At 39.2% G+C, this 19,110-nt stretch overlaps 1 protein-coding gene across 3 annotated transcripts in view; it reads right to left on the reverse strand.

Annotated features, from left to right (window-relative positions):
* Window positions 1-18,220, reverse strand: part of ACSM3 (acyl-CoA synthetase medium chain family member 3) — a 32,353-nt gene extending 14,133 nt beyond the window's left edge. The window contains exons 1-9 of one of the 3 annotated variants that reach the window (XM_037814674.1): window positions 18,024-18,220; window positions 17,609-17,693; window positions 9,882-10,148; window positions 8,946-9,156; window positions 4,222-4,429; window positions 2,355-2,498; window positions 2,085-2,241; window positions 1,738-1,817; window positions 421-544 (exon numbers count right to left, since the gene is read on the reverse strand). In XM_037814674.1, the coding sequence (XP_037670602.1) occupies window positions 421-544; window positions 1,738-1,817; window positions 2,085-2,241; window positions 2,355-2,498; window positions 4,222-4,429; window positions 8,946-9,156; window positions 9,882-10,079 (1,122 nt within the window). In that variant the 5' untranslated portion in view covers window positions 10,080-10,148; window positions 17,609-17,693; window positions 18,024-18,220. The remainder of the gene's footprint in view (window positions 1-420; window positions 545-1,737; window positions 1,818-2,084; window positions 2,242-2,354; window positions 2,499-4,221; window positions 4,430-8,945; window positions 9,157-9,881; window positions 10,149-17,608; window positions 17,694-18,023) is intronic. The other 2 variants (XM_037814673.1, XM_037814672.1) reach the window with 2 other exon arrangements.
* Between the last annotated feature and the right edge of the window lie 890 nt (window positions 18,221-19,110).

Genomic DNA, 19,110 nt, shown 5'->3' on the forward strand with positions numbered 1-19,110 from the left:
CTCATCTTCTTCATCTCCCCCCAACTCCTACATAATAAACTCTTTTATTATTTTTTCATTAATTTCTTCTAGAATTTTTTCTTAGTTTTAATTATTTCTATGAGCTCTTTAAAGAGCCCTTCTTAGAGAATTCAGCATTTTTCATTTTGTGGCAGCCTTAAGAAAGTTCCCTACAACATAAGGGGAGATCTCTCTGTGGATCTACTATTTGTTCATTTGAAAAGTATTATGATAGTCTCACCCTGATCAGTTACAGAATGGCTGTTTAAATAACAACTGTGTCTGTTATTATTACTGTTCTTGTAACTACTCCACTCCTTCCCTAGTCCTCAAACAATCACAAGGATATAATAGAAGTTTTGGTTTTTAGTCATCTGATTAAATCAAATCCAACCCCATCTTTGCATGAGGTCTGTATACCGTCTCAGTCTGTCCGTATCCTTCATAGATATCCAGGCCTGTCCTGTTTCTCCATTGTTCACGCACTTCAAGGTTGATTGGTTCTCCAGCACTCACACAGTGCTTTAAGCTTTTGAACTTATAGCTGCTCAGAAAACAGATAATGAGTTAGGTTTAGGAGGAAAAATAGGGAGAAATGGAAATTAGAATTATTTCTAATGAACTTTCAATCTAATGTCATAAACTGAAACCCAAAACACCAGTTTTTCCTTTTTCTTTTTCTTCTTTTTTGAAGGAGGGTGATTTGTCGCAAAGAAAAACAATTGCCACCACAGGCCTTAACTTAGGGAAGGTACCACATAATAACATTTTAAATCAGTGATTAAAAGTTCACCAAATGTGTGTTTAAATAGGCTTTGGTATATTTATACAATGGAATACTACACAGTTATGAAAAGAATAAGAAATATCCTGGACAGTGCTGTCCAGTAGAACTTTCTGTTGTGATGAAAATGTTCTATCTGCATTATCCACTACAATATCCATGACCTCCATATGGCTAATACGACTGATGAACGGAATTTTTTATTTAATTAAAATTTGAATAGTCCCATGTGGTCAGTGGCTACCATATTGTATAGCACAGTTCCAAGAGGTATTGTTAGGGGGGAAAAGTAAGGTGCAGAGATGTGTACATATTACACTACCTTTTATATTTATAAAAGAGAGGTGGAGAACATATTCATATTGGCTTGCATATATGTAGATTTCAAGGAGGATACCCAAGAAACTGTAAACATTGGTTGCCTCATGGAGGAAGATAACTGGTTGACGGGGGACAAGAGTTAGGGGGAGACTTTTCATTATATATTTTTATATACCTATGGAATTTTATGTCACATGAATGTACATCCTATTCAGAAATTAAATGCAATTGTTAACTGTTTAACCATCTACTCTTTCCAATGGAATCAGTAATAGAGTAAAAAGACATCCTCTTTTCTATTTGCTGGGACAGTGTTCCAATTGAGAATAACTTCTCTACACCCTCAGCTCAGATAACAGCCATCATCCAAAAGATTAAACACCTTCTTACCCTTAATCACTGTAGATATGGCTGAATATACCCTTTACTCTCCTTGCTTGGGGGAGCTCACCCTGGACACAGTAATACTTTTTTAGATAATATAAGAAGGAAAGGGAGGAAGAGAAAGAGATGACTAAACCCTATACCTACTAGTCTGCACCTGTGTTTTTAGGCAGAAAGCTTTTTTTATTTTATAGCTTCTTTTCCTTCCTTCCCCCTCCACTAATTGCCCATTTATCAATATTTCTTACCCGGTCATATCAGTCTGTACAAGCATTCGGTATGCAGTTGGAGCTGCACAGAAGACTGTGATGGGAAACTTTGAGAGAGTCTGCAATTTAGAAGAAGTAAACTCAGTCTTACTACCACTTCAATAAGTACTTAAATGTTTATGGTAGGCACCCACACAACCTAAACATTGTTTATTTAATGTAAATCACTCACACCTTTTCTCTGTATGTCTTTTCAGACTTACTAATGTTCCAGATGTGAAATGCCTTAAGTCATTTTGACTACTCTGATCTATGCAAGTTACTTTATCTACCAGTTCCAAAATTGATACAGCATTTCTAAATGTTGTCCTCTTGTGCTGTCTTACTTGCAAGATGGAAGTTGGCTCAAATTGTGGCAAATAATGTGCAAATACACATGATCCCTGGATCCATGGAGAAAAAACACTACTCCATGTAGATTTTGCCCAACCTGTATCTGAGGTATTCCACATTATATCTGAAGGTGTCAAATCCAGCCAGAACCTGGGAAAACAAAGAATAGCCCCAAAGTATGTAGGAAAAAAATAAGAAAGACCAGTAAAGGAATTGTCATCTTTCAAGTCTTTACATTTCAAGCTGTAGTGTTGTAGAAGTACCTTCCATTTACAGATAATCCTAAACCAAAACTGCTGTGAGTATGCTCAGTCATTTTAGGAGATCCACTTGTCCCACTGGTAAAGTAAATAGCCATTGTCTCATTGTGTTTTGTCTTCACACAGGTGTGGTTGTCACTGGCATGTCTACAAAGGAAAAACACAATGATTCTACACATTAAACACACATCATAGACTGTTACCACCAAACAGGATTCGAGAAACTACCTAACTCTACATCTTATCAAGCCCCAGTGACTTATATTGAATTCCAAGTTAAAAGCTATCTCTCTTTACATCTTTTTGGTACTTTCTAGAATCAAACTAAACCTTGCCATCACTAGCCCAAAGCCAATTTTATAGCACTTTACTGTCTGGTGAAAAAGAGTTGAAGCATTTCAAAAACTCGAGTCTTATCATATCTCCAACAGAATGAGAATTCTACAACCTTGTAACAATTGATATGTGAAAAACTGCTCCTCCCCTCCACAGTGGCTACTTTAAAATGTGATTTTTTTTTTTTTAGAAAAAAAATGAGTATGTTAATAGAAGTCATGGTTAATGGTATCAAAATGGGGGTCAGCAAATTTCAGCCCCTGGTTGAAATCCAACCCATGCTTTCTGAGTTGGGTAGGTGCCAGAGAGACCATTTGGTCCAGGAAGCCTAAAATATTTACTGTCTGACCCTTTATTAAAAAAATCATTTGCTGAACCCTGAAAGGATGGTTTCTCTGGATATAAAAACACATAAGACTGAAGAGGTTCTAAGCATCCATTCAAGGAAGGAAGGACTGACCCCATTTAAAAAGAAAGAAAATATTTTAATTTCACAGTATAATTGTGCTTCTATAGAAGTCATACATTAGGGTAGCTTAGAGGAGGTAAACTCTGCACATATACACATCAAGTGTCAAAGCAACATACAGATTTATCTGGGAATACTGAGCTAAGAATGAATCAGAAACATGCAGGCCATGAGAAATATGGGAAAGCTGCTTTCAAAGCCTAATAATGATAGGCCAAGTGTTTAGTCTGTGATTCCATAATTATCTTCCTTAAAAATAGTACCTATAACTCTATTTATCAGAGGTATGGTTGCCCTTAAAACCTAAGGCAGGGTTATCATGCTCACTTCTTACTATGAGAGGCAGTAAACATAGCAGGTAAAAGAATGGGCAGAGAAGCCATACTGCCTCGGTTTGAAACCCAGCTCTGCCAGATCCTAGCATCTAACCTTATTCATCTGTATGTAGTAGTTACTCCCTAGGTGTTGTGAGATTTAAATGAGTTAGTATACCTAAAGTGCTTGGAACATGTCTGGCACGGTGTCTGCAGTGGATGCTGTAATGTACCTCCTAGATCTCCAGCAGGAAGGAAGGACATATTCCTCCAGGGACTTCTAGTTTTTTTGGGGATTGCCTCACCCAAGGTTGCCCCTCCTTCTAAGGATCAGCATGAGTTATAATGGCCAAGATCTCTTACTTTGGCTGGGGACGGTTTTGAGAGCTATCCAAGCTCCAGAGGTCCCTTTTGGGGATTGGCTGAGGGCTTTGTTGGGAATGCATCACATATCAGTTTCTTCTTTTGCCCAGTCTCACAACGCTTCCTTCACAGGTGTTGATCCAAAAAGAATATCTTAATAAACTTACACACTAATCTCGGTTACATGGTCTATTTTCTGGGGATTCCAAACTATGAAAATACCCCAAGCTCCTCCCTTCCTCAGATCTTTGCACTATCAGTGCAGCACTAATCACTAACTATTCCCTTTGTTTTAATTTGCATTTTTCTGATCATTAGTGGATTGAACATCTTTTCATTGTTGTCTTTCTTTTGGGGAAGCTGTTCTCTAACAATTATGGCTACTCACTTCATCATTTCTTTGAGGTTCTCCCACCCCTCTCTGGATTTTTGAGACACAATTAGCTTGGAGTGCAGATTTTCACATTTTGGTGCAACAGCATCTACAGCTGGGGCTAAAACTTCATCGGTAATGATGCACTTTGCTTTTGAAGATTGAAGTCTGTAGAGGATGTCTTTCTGGGTCAGTTGAGTAGTTCCTGGAATGAAAACGGTCCCTAAAGGAGCAAAAAAGAAAGAATGTTAGTTAGGGTAGTATAGACAGCGCTCATGTACATTCTGTATTCAAAATGAGTTAATCAATTTGCCAGGCACACTGTCTTCCTTTTATTATCCAGCTTTTGCCTTTCTAGGGATCTCAAAGTCATGACCCTTTTGACCTATACAGGTAAATGCAGGTCAGTTACCATCTCTTTGAGGACCACTCATAGCATTGAGCTTAAAGGGGGTTTTGACTTAAAAATAATACTGTCCAACATTTATTGAGAACTTACAATGTATCAGGCTCTTCTAAGTGTTTTGCAAGTTTTAACTCATTTAATCTCTATCAAAAAAACCAAAACCACAAAACCATGAATAACTTGACCAAGATAACCTAAGTATCAAGTATCAGTGCAGAGACTAAACCCTACAGCTTACCTCCAGAGCCTGTACACTTAACCACTTCAGTATACACCCTCTCAAAATGTACGATTATCTCACGGTTCTTTCCAAAGGGAAGGATTCAGGCATTCATCTTTTCTGTGGTTCTGCTCTTGCCTCTGGGTATTGTACTGTAAAGTGTAGTATAATGGTTAAGAGTGTGCCCTGGAACCTTGGACAAGCCACTTTACCTCTGTCAGCAGAGTAGAAATATTAAACTATACCCTGATATACAGGGTATATTAACATATCTATATCAAGAATCAGTCTCAGAAGTGGGTGTTCTAGCCCCAGAAGTATAGAAAAAGACTTCGTGGGGCAAATCCTGACAGTATCTGTGGGAATTCTATAGATAAAATATTGTAAACTAGAAGGTCTTGCTTTGCTATGCTATGTTCTTGCACGTAGTCCATTCCACTCCCAAGGCCAGACTTATCTGTTATCTACTTGCGTGTTAATCTTTGTGTCATAAAGGTAAAAATGTCCTGCCTCCCCTCCTGCCTCCCTAAACAGCCTTGAGTGCCCAGCACATCTCCCTACCCTGAAAATCTCAATAAAAACTGAAATGAGAACTGCTTGGGAGGACACTCTCCCTTGAGTTGTTCTCACTCTCACCTCTCTTTTGTCTCGAGTAATTCATTGCGTCACCGTGGTTACTGCTGGACAGAAAACCACAAGTATCCATCCAAGCCTGTCTATGGGAGAAGTCTCTACCAAGGGATTTCACATATTATGGTTCCTTGGTTGAGGTTGCCCCAAGCCAGTATCCACATTTACATTGGCTTATTTTCTCAAATCATCAAGCTATTTCCTGCTTGTCAATTTGCCTAGAATGTTTCCATGTGCCCCATCCCCCCTTCCCCCTTCTCCTTCTGCCTGATTCATCCCTCAGGTCTCAACTTAAATATCCTCCTGGGAGACTTTCCCTTAGTCTATCATGGGTCCCTCTCTAAAATACTCCCCTGACTCCTGTGCTATTTCTCTCATAGCACTTATCACACTTAACTCACTGTGTTTATTTAACTCATGGCTTTCTCTCTCATCCAATCCTAAACTTCACAGTGCCTGAAACATAGCTGGTGCCCACTAAACTCTTATTGTATATAGGAAATGGGTGGGTATAGAGGGATGGGTGGATGGATTGGGCTTTCAAATCCTAGTGCCAACAAATTGAATTAGGGAAGTTGCTTGTTTTGAATCCATGTCCACCCAACGAACTTCAGGCTAAACTTTGTCTTCGCAAGTAGGTCTGCTGACAGGGAGAGAAGTGGCTACCCATGCTAGAGTCTTTTGGCCTTTGTGATAGTTATATTTCTTCATGCAAATGAATAAATCAGTAATATTTTATACATCCTATTTCATAAACATGACAATAAGAGATCTCTCTGAAGCCTCAGAGCTCTACTCTTCATGTATTTATATAATACGCAGGTTTCTGACCTATTAGGCAGGTGGCCAGATCTGGCAAAGTCACCAAAGTCTTGTCATCCTATGAGGCCTCCAGTAAGATAGCAAGCTCATTTATCTAGCTCAGTGGTTCCCAAGCTTGACTGTATATCAGAATCACCTGGAGAGGTTAGGAAACCACAGCTTGCTGGGCCCTACACCCAGAGTATCTGATTTAGTAGATCTTGGGTCAGCCCAAGAATTTACATTTCTGACATGTTCCCAGTCATGCTGATGTTGCTGGTCTAGGGACCACACTTTGAGAACAACAGTTTAACATTATCCCTCTGCAGTGCTGTGTACCTTTCCTTTTTTGAAAGCTCATTAAAATTCATCCTAGTGCTCTCCTACTTAGTGATGCATTTCCAAACATTTTAAGACTCTCAAAAGGCACCTTTCAGTTATGTATTTTTATTTTTATATTGAAAAATTTTCCAAACATGCCAAAGAGTGTGTACAATGTATACATATAACTATCTTTTAAAAATATGCAAACAAGTATTATCCACCACCCAGTTTAAGAAACAGAATTTAGAAGTGTTTTAAACCCTTGTGTGCCCTGCTCCAATTAAATTCCTATCTACACCCCACTCCACTCCGGAAAGCCATGATCCAGAATGTTGTGTTAACCACTCTTTGCTTTTCTTTATCACTTTATCACATATATATATAGCCCTAGGTAACACATAAACAACTGAAGCTCTTGCAAATATTTCATGCAATCCTTAGCTACTGTTCAATAAGAGGGGAAAATTCTTAGAAAATCAAATAATTATGAGCTTATTTCTAATTGTGTCATGAAGACTAGCATTATTAGTGTATTAGATTTATCAATCATTGCCATCTCATTCTCCATCTAAAAGAATCTGCCTTCCTTCCTGTCCACAGCCCCAGGAACCATGTTTGTATCAGATGAAGCTGCCCATGGCCACAGCTGATTGGCTCAGCAAGAGACACCTAACCCAAGCTGCATCAATCAGATTCTGCCTCAAATATTTCATCTAAGAGACTGAGAGGATTACATCAAGAACAGAGATGCAAGATCATAGATGATTTGTGGCAAACCAAAGCCAAACACTAGCCCAAATGATGGTGGAGCAGAGATAGCATGTGTTAGCAGAGAGAAGAAGGAAAAGGAGCAGATGCACAAGAAAAGCAGAGACAAGAGGTCTTGGGGCTCCAAAGTGAAAGAAATAGAGAAACAAGCTGCCTGCTAAGTAGCCTGTTCCCTTGCAGAGACTATTCTTTCTGCACTTGTTTTATTGAGATTCTCCAGTAGCCTTTCATTAATTTTCCTTTATTACTTTGACTAATATGAATGGGTTTCTGGTTCTGGCAGATAAATAATCCCTTACTAAGACAGGAAGCTTAAGCAGCATTCATGACAACAACTATTTGGTCAAAAACAAAAACAAAAACAAAACCTGTGTAAAATAAGCTTTGCTATTCCAATGTGATTCAAATGTACATATGAAATTAGAGTATATTAACTCTCCTCAAATGGAGGTAATGATTATAATAAATTAAAAATAATTACTTAATATGATTCATTATGACAATAGGAATATTAATTCAAAAAATATCTTACTGAGCATTTACTATGTGTCCATCATTGGGGGTACAGAAATGAATATATCACAGTCTCTGCCTTTGAGAAGCTGACATAGTCTTATGGAGATGACAGATATATCAGCAAATAGTACCCAGACAATATAGTACATGTTAAAATAGAGGTTTATATACATGTTGCTTTGGGGAGCCCAAAGAAGAAAGCACCTGGGTTGGGACATCAGGGCGGAGGTGCCTGATGGTTTCAACAGGGCAGATGAAAGCCAGGAGATGCGAAAGATCACAAACATTACAGGAAACCATTTGATGTGGCTGGAGCCTGGAGTGTGAGGGTGGGGGAAGTGAGAACAGCAAAGGCTAGGACCTTGCATGACACACCTAAAGACATTTACATTTTGTCTGGTAGGCAAAGGGGAGTTATTAAATAATGTCAAGCAATAACATGACAAGATAAAATGTGTGTTCTAGAAAAACTCCTGGTTATGGAGGATGAATTGGGTTAGGGTAGGGTGTGGACACACATGAGAGCAAAATTAGGGAGACTTTTGGGGAAATCCAGTCCGGAGATGGTAAAGGTAAGGAAATGGCAATGGAATTGGAGAAGAGGGACTCTGAGAGGTTTAGGGGGTCGAATTGATAAGATGTAGGGACTGATTAGCAGGGAGGAGTTGCAGATGGCTGGCTTAGGGCACCAAATGGGTGGAAATTAGCCATGAGAGGAAATAAAGGCATGAAATAGGACTGGATTAGGTGGGCAGATAATAACCTCAGTTATGGATGCTTTGAGTTTCAGATGCCCATAGATCCTATAGGAAGAGAAAGACAGCAAGTATGAATGCCAATTGTTGGACTATTTCATTATGGAAAACCTATTTCATTATGGAAAAAACCAACCCCTAGTTTAGGCCAAAAGATCTGGCCTGTCTCCTACGCATTTCTAATATTCCTGATGATAATACTATACTGCACACAATTCTTCAAATAATACCCAATAAACATCTCTCGATTACTCAGAAGTTTTGGAAAAGCTCCCATCCAGCTTAGTTTACATATAATCAGATTGTAAACATTACTAACCTGTTCTCAGACAGGCCACATTTGCCAGCCACCACTCTGGGATCCTGGGCAGAATTGTAATTACTCGATCTCCCCTTTGCAGAGCACAGGCTTCTGTAAGTATATTGGCAAATTTCCTGGATAAAGATCCCAGTTCCTCAAAACTCCATCTCACCTCTTCTCCATTCCCATTTATCCACCAGAAGGCTGGATTGTGAGGTCTCTTTCCAGCCTGACCAAAGACAAACCAATCATGGATTTAGAGGTTATTATGCAGTTAAATTCTATTTCCACTCACTTAATGGAATATTTTCTCTGAAAACAATTAATTCACAGCTCATTAGTTAGGACATAGATGCAATATTTGGAAATAGCTCTGGAGTTCTTTATTCCAAATGTGTGGAGCCACATCATATCTTCTAGCCCCTGTCATTTCTCATTTAGTTTTTCTTCCCCAAAAGTTGAAATTCTTGCATTCCTTTATATCTTTCTCAATACTGTATCTATGCTTTCCTTATTTCTTGCCATTTCTGACTGTAGAAAATACTTTTCACTCTACAATTGTTTGTTTTAAAAAAATCAACCTGGAATCATATTTTACATATATATAATATGATTTTATAAATATAATATATATAATTATGATTTTTTTGTATAATTTTTATAATCCAGAGTTTCTCAACCACTGTTAACATTCTCAACCACTATTGATATTTTGGACCAGATAATTCTTTGGGGATGGCAGGGGCAGAGGTGGTGGTGAGAAGGGGCTGTCCTATGCCTTGTAGGATGTTTTACAACATCCCTGAGCTCTACCTGCTCCATGGCAGTAGCACTCCCCCTCCCAACCCAGTCCTGACAACAAGATTGTCTCCAGAAGTTGCCAAATGTCCCCTAGGGGCAAAATAGCTCCCAGTTGAGAACCACTGTATAGCCTGAGTGGCCCTTGCTCTGCACCTTTTCTTTCCTGGCCCATTGATCGAGGACATCTTTGGCAAAGTTGAAATACTCTGGGATCTCCAGTTTGAAGTCATGCTTCATGGATTCATAGTTGGAGAAATTCTGAGGGGCCAACATTCTATAATCTTTATGTAATGCTCTCACGGAACCAGTAATTGCCAGGCGCCGACACTTGGCACGAAGTAACACCTCCATGATGACAAGAGCTAGCAGCAGTCTTGGTGGATGTTTTGGCACTCAGGATTTCTGCAGCAACAAATTCATCTGAAGATCAGCAAAAAGGATACATATTGTTTCTGTTCTGAAGGCAACTCTACCCCAAAGCAGCTAAATTTTATTATTATTGTTTTTGTTCATAATAATACCATATTCTGAGCACTCACTATGTTCCAAACACTGTGCTCAGTGGTTTACATACAATTTCTCATTAAATCCTGAGTAACCCTGTGAAGTGGGTACTATTAACATCTCTGTTTACAGGCAGATAAAATGAGATTCAGTGAGGCTGAGGTCCCATAGCTACTAAAAGGCAGAGACTGGATTTGAACCCAGAATTGTCTGGTCTATGCCATTCTCTTGACTATGATATGCTACTGCCTCCCCATGCATTTCTAAAAAAGTAAAGATCTGAGTAACCCAGTTATTCTCACTGAAAGCAAAGAGCTAAGTCTTCTTATCTTTTATCTGCAGATTTCAAAAGAAGTTCACAAATGTTATGGAGGATTTTCCCCAGTGGGTAATCCACAGATGAAACTGAGAGGAGTTCAGGACATAACTAGGTATGAAACCACTGTCAAAGATACTCTGGTTTATAGGTTGCAATTCCCACATTCCCAATAGGAACCCATGCTACTTTCCAGTCCAGGCTTGGAGAAGTTGGCTTAGACTGCATTTACTGGAGATGTAATAATAGGGCTTTAAGCTTTAGGACTTTTGTGGGGGAGGCCACCCTCAGGCATCCCAGAACTCCTGCCTCTGTGGGAAAACATTTGATCATTATGTCATTTAGTTGGCTGAGGTCTCATTAAATGAATCTGTTGAAAATATATCTCTAGGGATTATGAGTGTTTGGGGTTCTCTTTACAATTTCTGTCAGTTTCCATGTATTATTCTCATGATCATGAAATCATTATTTAAACTGCAATTCTAGCTGTGTGGTTTGTAAGGCAGTATGGCTATATGAAAGCATTACTGTATTGATAAATTCCCAGGCAATAATTAATAATGAATGTCAACCATATGCTTTGCCTTAAATGGACCAGGTATTTGCGCATCATGATCACTGATGCACCCAACACACCAGGAGCTCTGGGCATTTCTTCTGACCCTCCCACTTATTTGTGTGACCTGACAAGTCGGTGAGATTGAACCCTCTAAGATCACCTGCTTTGAGTCTCCTCATTTTTTACCTGCAAAGTCCCAGAGAGGGGAAGAAACTTACTTCAGTGTGTCATGCCAAAGTTAGAACTAGAATGCAGGTGTTTGGATTCCCACTCAAATGTTCTCTCAATTAAAGTTCAGTGGATTTGGGATGTCACCTGGGTCCAGGACCTATTATATCAGAATATCTGGGGGTGGGGCATGGGCATCAACTTCAGAAGTTCCTTAGAGGATTCTAATGTGCCACCAGGTGGAGAATCACTGTTCTAGAGGCTGTGGTCTGTGAGCCAGTAGCATCAGCATCACCTAGGAAGCTTGTTAGAAATACACATTCTTAGGCCCCACCCCAGTCCTATGAAATCAATGGGTTTTCACATTTTAACAAGATCCGCAGGTGATTGGCATGAATGTTAAAATGCTAGAAGCACTAGTCTATAGTGTGGTAGCTAAACATATTGGCTCTTGATACACAGAGTCATGGGGTGTGGTCTTAGTTTTGCCACTTAAGAGCTATGGGACCTCACTTGAATCATTAACAGCTCTAGACATTTTCATATTTTACCAATGAAGAGAATAGTTGAACCTCTGTCAGAGAGTTGTCTGGAAGATTAAATGAGATAATGCATGCAAAGTGCTTCTCAAGGTGCCTATGTCCTAGCCACTAGCACAGGGGACAGCAAACTTTTTCTGTAAAGGGACCAGACAGAAAATATTTTAGGTTTCACGAGCCACGCCATCTTGCTCAACTACTCAACTCTGCTGTTGAGATGGTGGCCACTGATAACCTATAAATAAATGGTCATGGCTTTATGTATAGATATCAAAGCTTGAATTTCATGTATTTCCTGTGTCTTGAATTATTATTCCTGTTTGGATTTTTCCCAACCATTAAAATATGTAAAAACCAGTTTTAACTCCCAGGCTGCACAAAAACAGGAGGAGGGCTGGATTTAACCCACGGGCTGTAGTTTGCTGATCTCTGCACTAGCATGTAAGTTCTGAAGGCAGGGACCTCATTGGTTACTGCTGGGGAAGTCATGGACATGTTAGCAGCCATCTCCCAGCCCTTACCAACCCCCAACTCATGCTTCCTCTTCTATTGTGCAATGATGTTGCAGTCTCTTTCCATTCCACAACCCCAGGGAGATGTTAGGTCTAATGAAAAGGCTCTACCAGACCCTACACTCAGAAGATGGGAACAAGTAACCTCAGATGCTTCTCAGGGCAGGAAACTCTTAGTGGCAGGACCCCCTTCATCATGGGGTGGATAAATACTTATCTGGGGTGTACAAACTTGCTCTCATTTCCCATGGGAAGTAGGGCTTACGAAGCTGCTGTCTACCCATCCTGACCTGAGCAGTTTGGCCCTCCCAAGAGACCAGCCATGATGGGATCTTTTTCCCTACTCTTTTGGACCCTCTGTACTGTGTAAATGATAAAGTGGTCATTTGCTGAAAGTTTCTGTGGTGCCTAAGCCTGTGTTCCCACAATGTACCCGTACAGCAACTCACTCCATGGTTACCTTCACTGTACTATCCCCAGGAATTAGAAGAGTGCTTGGCCCAGAGTAGGTGCTTAATAAATATTTTTTGACCAAATAAATGACCTTTGCATAAGGGAAAACTTTTGAACACATGTGGATCAACAGTCAGATGTTTATTTCAGCAACTCAGGATCACCTGATAAGTGCCTTTACTGCTTTAACCAGATTTATGTGACTACCTGCAATATCCACACACAGCTATTTACATTTAAATTCATTTCAATAAATAAAATTTTAAAAATCAGTTTTTTAGTTGCACTAGCTACATTTCAAGTGGCTACTGTATTGGTTAGAGGAGATGTAGAATATTTCTATCATTGCAGAACATTCTACTGGCCAGTGCTGGTCTATACTGATAATAGCTCAGAACTAACTTGACATGAAACATCAAAATACAGGAAAATTGAAGGGTAGGGCTCCCAAATTAAGATTTTTCTAAGGGTTCACATTTAAGTAAAGTGTTGCCCATCTTGTCTTTCTGAGGGCCATGGAAGGGACAGTGTTGTCAGAAAGCTCTAGGCAGTTCTCTTAGGCTCTAGAAGAGACTGCTCTATAGAATAGAAATAAAATCACTTTGAGGCCCAGTTTCCTGGTGGTTAAGTCCTCAAGTCCCCAAATGTCATTCTGAGAGGGAGCCACCTGTCTCTGCTGTTTGTGTAGCTGGCAGTGCTCCATGTAAATTAAGCCTGTTCATGCCTGCTTGGAATAAACACGAGCAAACGTCAGTGCCCCTGTAAAGATGATAAGGGCACATTTGCAACTTGTATGTTTGCTTTCCCTTTCCAGTGGGAATCCCTTCATGAGCATCTGCACTTACTTTTAAGTCACAGTTATCTCCTGTCTTATAGAATTAGAAACAGGTTTCCTTCAACTGAATGAAGAATTTAAGTATCAACACTAAGTTTTCAGATACAAGTTTTCTCTTCTTGTTTTTATTTAATTTTTTTGCATAATGTCCTCAAATCATTTAAAAAAACATAAAAGGTAAGCAATGAAAAATCTGTCTCTTACACTGTGATGGTTAGGTTCATGTATCAGCTTGGCTAGATGATGGTGTCCAGTTGTTTGGTCAAGGAAGCACTGGCCAGGTTGTTACTGTGAAGGTATTTTGCAGATAGATTGTATCTATAGTCGGTTGATTGCACATAAGGCTGAATGCATCTACAGTCAACAAAAGACATTGCCCTCAGCCATGAGGAGAGTCTCCTCATGCAATCAGACAGAAGCCTTAAAGCCAGAACTAAGGATTTCAGAAATCAGAAAGAAGAATTCCTGCCTCTACTTCAGCCAGCCAGCTTCTCCTGGGGAATTTAACCTCACCTTCATTTAATTTCCAGCTTGCGGGCTGCCCTATAGAATTTGGACTTGCCAATCCCTATGGTAGTGTAAGCTGATTCCTATAATAAATATCTTAATATTGATATCTATGTATCAGGATATATCTATATTTTCTGTTGGTTCTGTTTTACTGGAGAACCCTAATTAATGCATACCCCTGGTCTCTCAGCTTCCCACTTTCACGCAACTCCCACCCCTCATATTACAACTATTTTTATTTCTGTGTATCTCTTCAGGGTGTCTTTATGTGTATTCAAGCAAATATTATTATAGATTGTTATTTTTCCACCACTTTTACACAACAGGTACCCTAGAACACACAGGACTCTGTGCATATATATATTTTTAAATTTAGCAATGTATTTTTGAGGTTTTTGCATATCAGTACACAGATCTTCCTTATTCTTTTTTTTTTTTTTATTTCAGCTGCATGGAATTCCAGTGAACTGCTATACCGTAATCTTAAACTAACCCCTTACTGATGATCATTTGAGCCATTTCCATTATTTTGCCCATCTAGATGAAATTTTGAAGCTATCTCCTCCATAAGGAATGCCCCAATTCTTTCTCACATTACTTGGATGTAACAACAAAAAAAGTATTTTAAAATGGTTAAGAAGTATCAGAAGAAAACTCTGACCCTATTAAAATAAGAGGCAGGAATTTGGACTAGTCAGAACAAATATCTTGGGTCCTTGCACTCCATTGTTGGTAGATGGGTATGATTCATTTATTTATTCAACAAATATTGAGTACCTACTGTGAACTATTTCAGGTACAGAGTTTAGAGAGGTGAATAAAAGAGACCAGGTCTTCCTTGCTCTCATGGGGAGACACGTATAATAAGTCAACAACTAAACATGATAAATGACATAAAAAAAGCAGAGGATAATGGGGGGATGGGAGGCTCTTTCAGAAGACCTCTCCAGGGAGGCGACATTTTTGTTGTGATCTGACAAGTGGCTACACTGTGCTAGGCATTTATATTCATTTATTATTTTCTCCATTTAATAGACAAGGAAACACACACACACACAGGCACATACACATCCAAACTGGACAATGCATTCATTCATTCACCAGATATTTATTTACTGAACACCTGCTATGAGCCAGATGTGTACTACATGCTGAAAATATAACTGTGAACAAGACACAGCTGGTTCCCACACCCACAAAGCTTATAAATATTAAGGAAAACATGAAACAATTATGAAAACATTAATTAATATGATGGGGGATAAAACCACTGTACTCAACTTTCTAATACTGTATAGACTAAGAGTGTATAAGTATATTTTTCCTCCACATCCCATACAAAACTCTACCACATTCAGAATCCTTCAAAAAAGATGATGGAAAGAAAATTGACCTGTCATTTGGTGCTTAAAATGGACCTAACCATTCTGTTCTAACCAAAAAGAAAATGCCAACATTCTCCTCATCAAAGCCATAACTTCACTTTCTCCCCAACAAAGTTCTGTTCCTGTCTTTTCAGTGATTTTAGCATTTTATAACTTCCCTTTTCCAGGTTTCCAAAAATTCTTTGTAGGTAAAACTGCCTAGAGAACTTACCAAGTGTCAGTCCAAATTTTACACTGAACCACAGAGATATTGCTAAGGAAAACTTTCCTAACAAAGTTCCACTGCTGGTCAGATGGGCTTTTGAAAGGCTGTAAGCTCTCATCTGAAATGCATGCTCTACATCCATATAGACAGCCCTGCCAAGGAGGTATTGTTACCAGACGAAGGCAGTGGATTATTTGCCTAATGCACTCAAATGACAAATTTCTGAGACACCGGGGTTTCAAAGACAGAAAGAGTTTTATTGCTAGGCACAAAGCACGGGAACAGATGGCCTCTTGGTCCAAAATATGTCTCTCTGAACTGCAATAATTCTGATAGTTTTATAGTATTAAAAGATGGGCAGGTTTTAGGTTGAGTACAATGGCCCCAGATGATGGAAATAGAGGTGATCTAATTATTAAGCATGCGCAGATTACATGCTTAGTCAAAGAATGTATGTAAGAAAATGGCAGCCTTAATATGACAATTGGTGTGATTTTTGGTATTACGAGGTATAGGTTATTTGTAGGTTAAAGTCTAAGCTACTGTGCATGTCAGGTGGTCCATTTTGGTTAGATCCATCTTCAGATACAAAGATAACTTTGGACTTGGTGTGGATTGGTTCTGGGCTGACACAAGACCCTTCATTAATAAATATTAGAGGCTGCCTTTAGTGATTATAAGAATTTAAAGTTGAAAAACTGGATAAATGGGTACAAGTGAAGGTTAGTCACAAGGTTTTTACAATCACAATGCCACAAGAGAAAGGCTAAACAATTATTATCAGAGATCAAGGCAGCTGGATTACAGTTCAGGTTTCAGACATTTCCGTCTGACTACTCTAATATACCAGAAAGTAAAAAGGAATGTTTATATAATGATTCAGTAATTATAATCAGCCCTTAAATCCTAACTTCTCGGTTATGCCCTTAAATCCTAACTTCTCGGTTATAGTACTTGAGTAGATTTAGCCCTCCCACATCTCCATAAGTACACCTCCCCACCCAAGCCACTCCAAAGGAACAAGCAATTCAAATAATAATATAGTGACTTGCCAAACTTAGCAAAGTCAAGTCCTAATATTCGCTGCACCCCTGACAAATCTGTCCCATACTCCTCTTCTATAGAATTTCTGGAGCTACCTTTGGCCATCTAGCAGAGGCTATTTTCTTGGGTTTGCATCTGTGTTTCCCATAATTTCCTAGGGAGCAGTTTGCATTCTTCCTGGATGAGGCCAATGGAGTCCCCATTTGTCACCGAACAGAGTGGGGAGCTAAGTAGACAATGCATTGAAAAGCTTAGGTGCCAATCAGACTCAAATGTTTTTCAAAATGTTTTATGAAGTGAACACATGCACATAGGTTTTTAAAAATCAAACAGTGCTAAAAAGCGTAAAATGAAAAACAGCCTTCTGTGGCATGCTCCTCTTCACTTACTGAATAGTTATTACACAACCACTGAGAAATTCTTGGCTGCCCAAGCCTTTAGTTGACAGAATTTTTAAAAAACATTTTTTATTATAAATTTCTTTCCTTTATTTTTCTGTTATACTACAATTAGAGTATGACATTGATTTTTTAAAATATTATACTGTGGTAGCATATACATATAACAAATGTATAACAAATTTTAACCATTTTTAAGTGCACTATTCAGTGGCATTAATTACATTCACAATGTTGTGCTACCTTCACCACCATCCATTATGAAAAAGTTTTCATCACCCCAGAAACTCTTTACTCATTAAGCAATAACTTCCCATTCATCCCTCCCCCTCCAGGTCACTGGTAACTTCTTACCTACTTTCTGATTTGTTGGTTTTGTTCTCTTGTTTATTATCTGCTCAAAAGTAAATGTGCCAGCCCAGCAAATCTTACATAGAAGAAGGGGTACTCACTAAAGTTACAGATTCCAACGCAGTTGGAGAGGATGGCTTATTTTGCAGAACAGCTCTGAAACTTGAACTCACATCTGCTTTAATCCTGGTAGTAGACAAATAAGAGACAGAAGTAGGCTGACAGTCAAAAGGAGCCAGAAGTGCCCAGAGGGCCTTTTGTTGATTGGTGGAGACAATCTGGAGGGAGGAACAGGAGTTCTGGGCTAACTTTACCGGGAAAACGTACACAATTTCTTGCAGTCCCGCCTACAGGCAATGATTTACTTATACCACAAGCACTTTGGGGGCTGGGAAAGTAATTTATTCCCAGGAAGGAAAAGATCCAAGTTGTTGCTGAATGGTTTTAATCCTGGGAAGGGGTAAGGGAAGTTGTTTCTTAGAAAAGGGGAATCAAAAAGAAGGCAGGAAGACTTACACGGGTTTTGAGGTGGAGAGGAAAGAAGCTGAGGGGCAGATGCTGGCCTGGATCTCAGCAAACCAGGAGCTGTAGTTATTTGTTCAATTGGTTAAAAAGAAACACAAGGGCTAGCAGGCCACTCCCCTGCTCAAATCCTCCAGTGCTTCGCTTCTGGTAAAAACTGAAATCCTTGCATGGACTACAAAGAACTGCAGGATTTGGTAGCCAATTCATCTCTGACCCACTCCTGTCTTGTTTACTCTCCTGGCAGCCATGCTTTTCTACACACCATGCATGTTCCAGCCTCCAGGAACCTAGAATCAGCTGCTTGGAAGACTTTTTTTTTTTTAAATGCAACTTTATTGAAATATATTCACATACCATACAATCATTCAAAGTGTGCAACAGTTGTTCATAGTGTCATGTAGTTGTGCATTCATCACCAGAATTTTTGAACATTTTCATTACTCCAGAAACTAAACCTAAAAATAAAAATAAAAATAAAAAAAATAAAAAAGCACACCCAAAGCATCCCATTCCCCTCATCCCCCCTTCCTCCCCCCCATTATTCATTTACTTATTGTCCCCATTTTTCTACTCATCTGTCCATACACTGCATATAGGGAGTGGGAGCCATAAGGTTTTCACAATCAGATGATCACACCATATAAGCTATAAAGTTATATGATCATCTTCAAGAATCAAGGATACTGGATTGGAGTTCAACAGTTTCTGGTATTTCCTTCTAGCTATTCTAATAAACTAAAAACAAAAAAGGGATAACTATATAATACAGTAAAAGTAACCTCCAGAATGACCTCTTGACTCCATTTGAAATCTCTCAGCCACTGAAATTTTATTTTGATTCATTTCTCTTCCCCTTTTTGGTCAAGATGGCTTCTTCAATCCCATGATGTCAGATCCAGGCTCATCTCCAGGAGTCATGTCCCAAGTTGGGGAGAAGGCAATAGAGTTTACCTGCAGAGTTGGCTTAGAGAGACAGGACACATCTGAGCAACCAAAAAGGTTCTCTGGGGGTGACTCTTAGGCACAATTATGAGTCAGCTGAGTGTCTCCTTTGAAGTAACAAGTTTCATAAGGGCAA

Source organism: Choloepus didactylus, chromosome 21 (assembly GCF_015220235.1).
Source record: "Choloepus didactylus isolate mChoDid1 chromosome 21, mChoDid1.pri, whole genome shotgun sequence".
Classification (NCBI taxonomy): domain Eukaryota; kingdom Metazoa; phylum Chordata; class Mammalia; order Pilosa; family Megalonychidae; genus Choloepus; species Choloepus didactylus.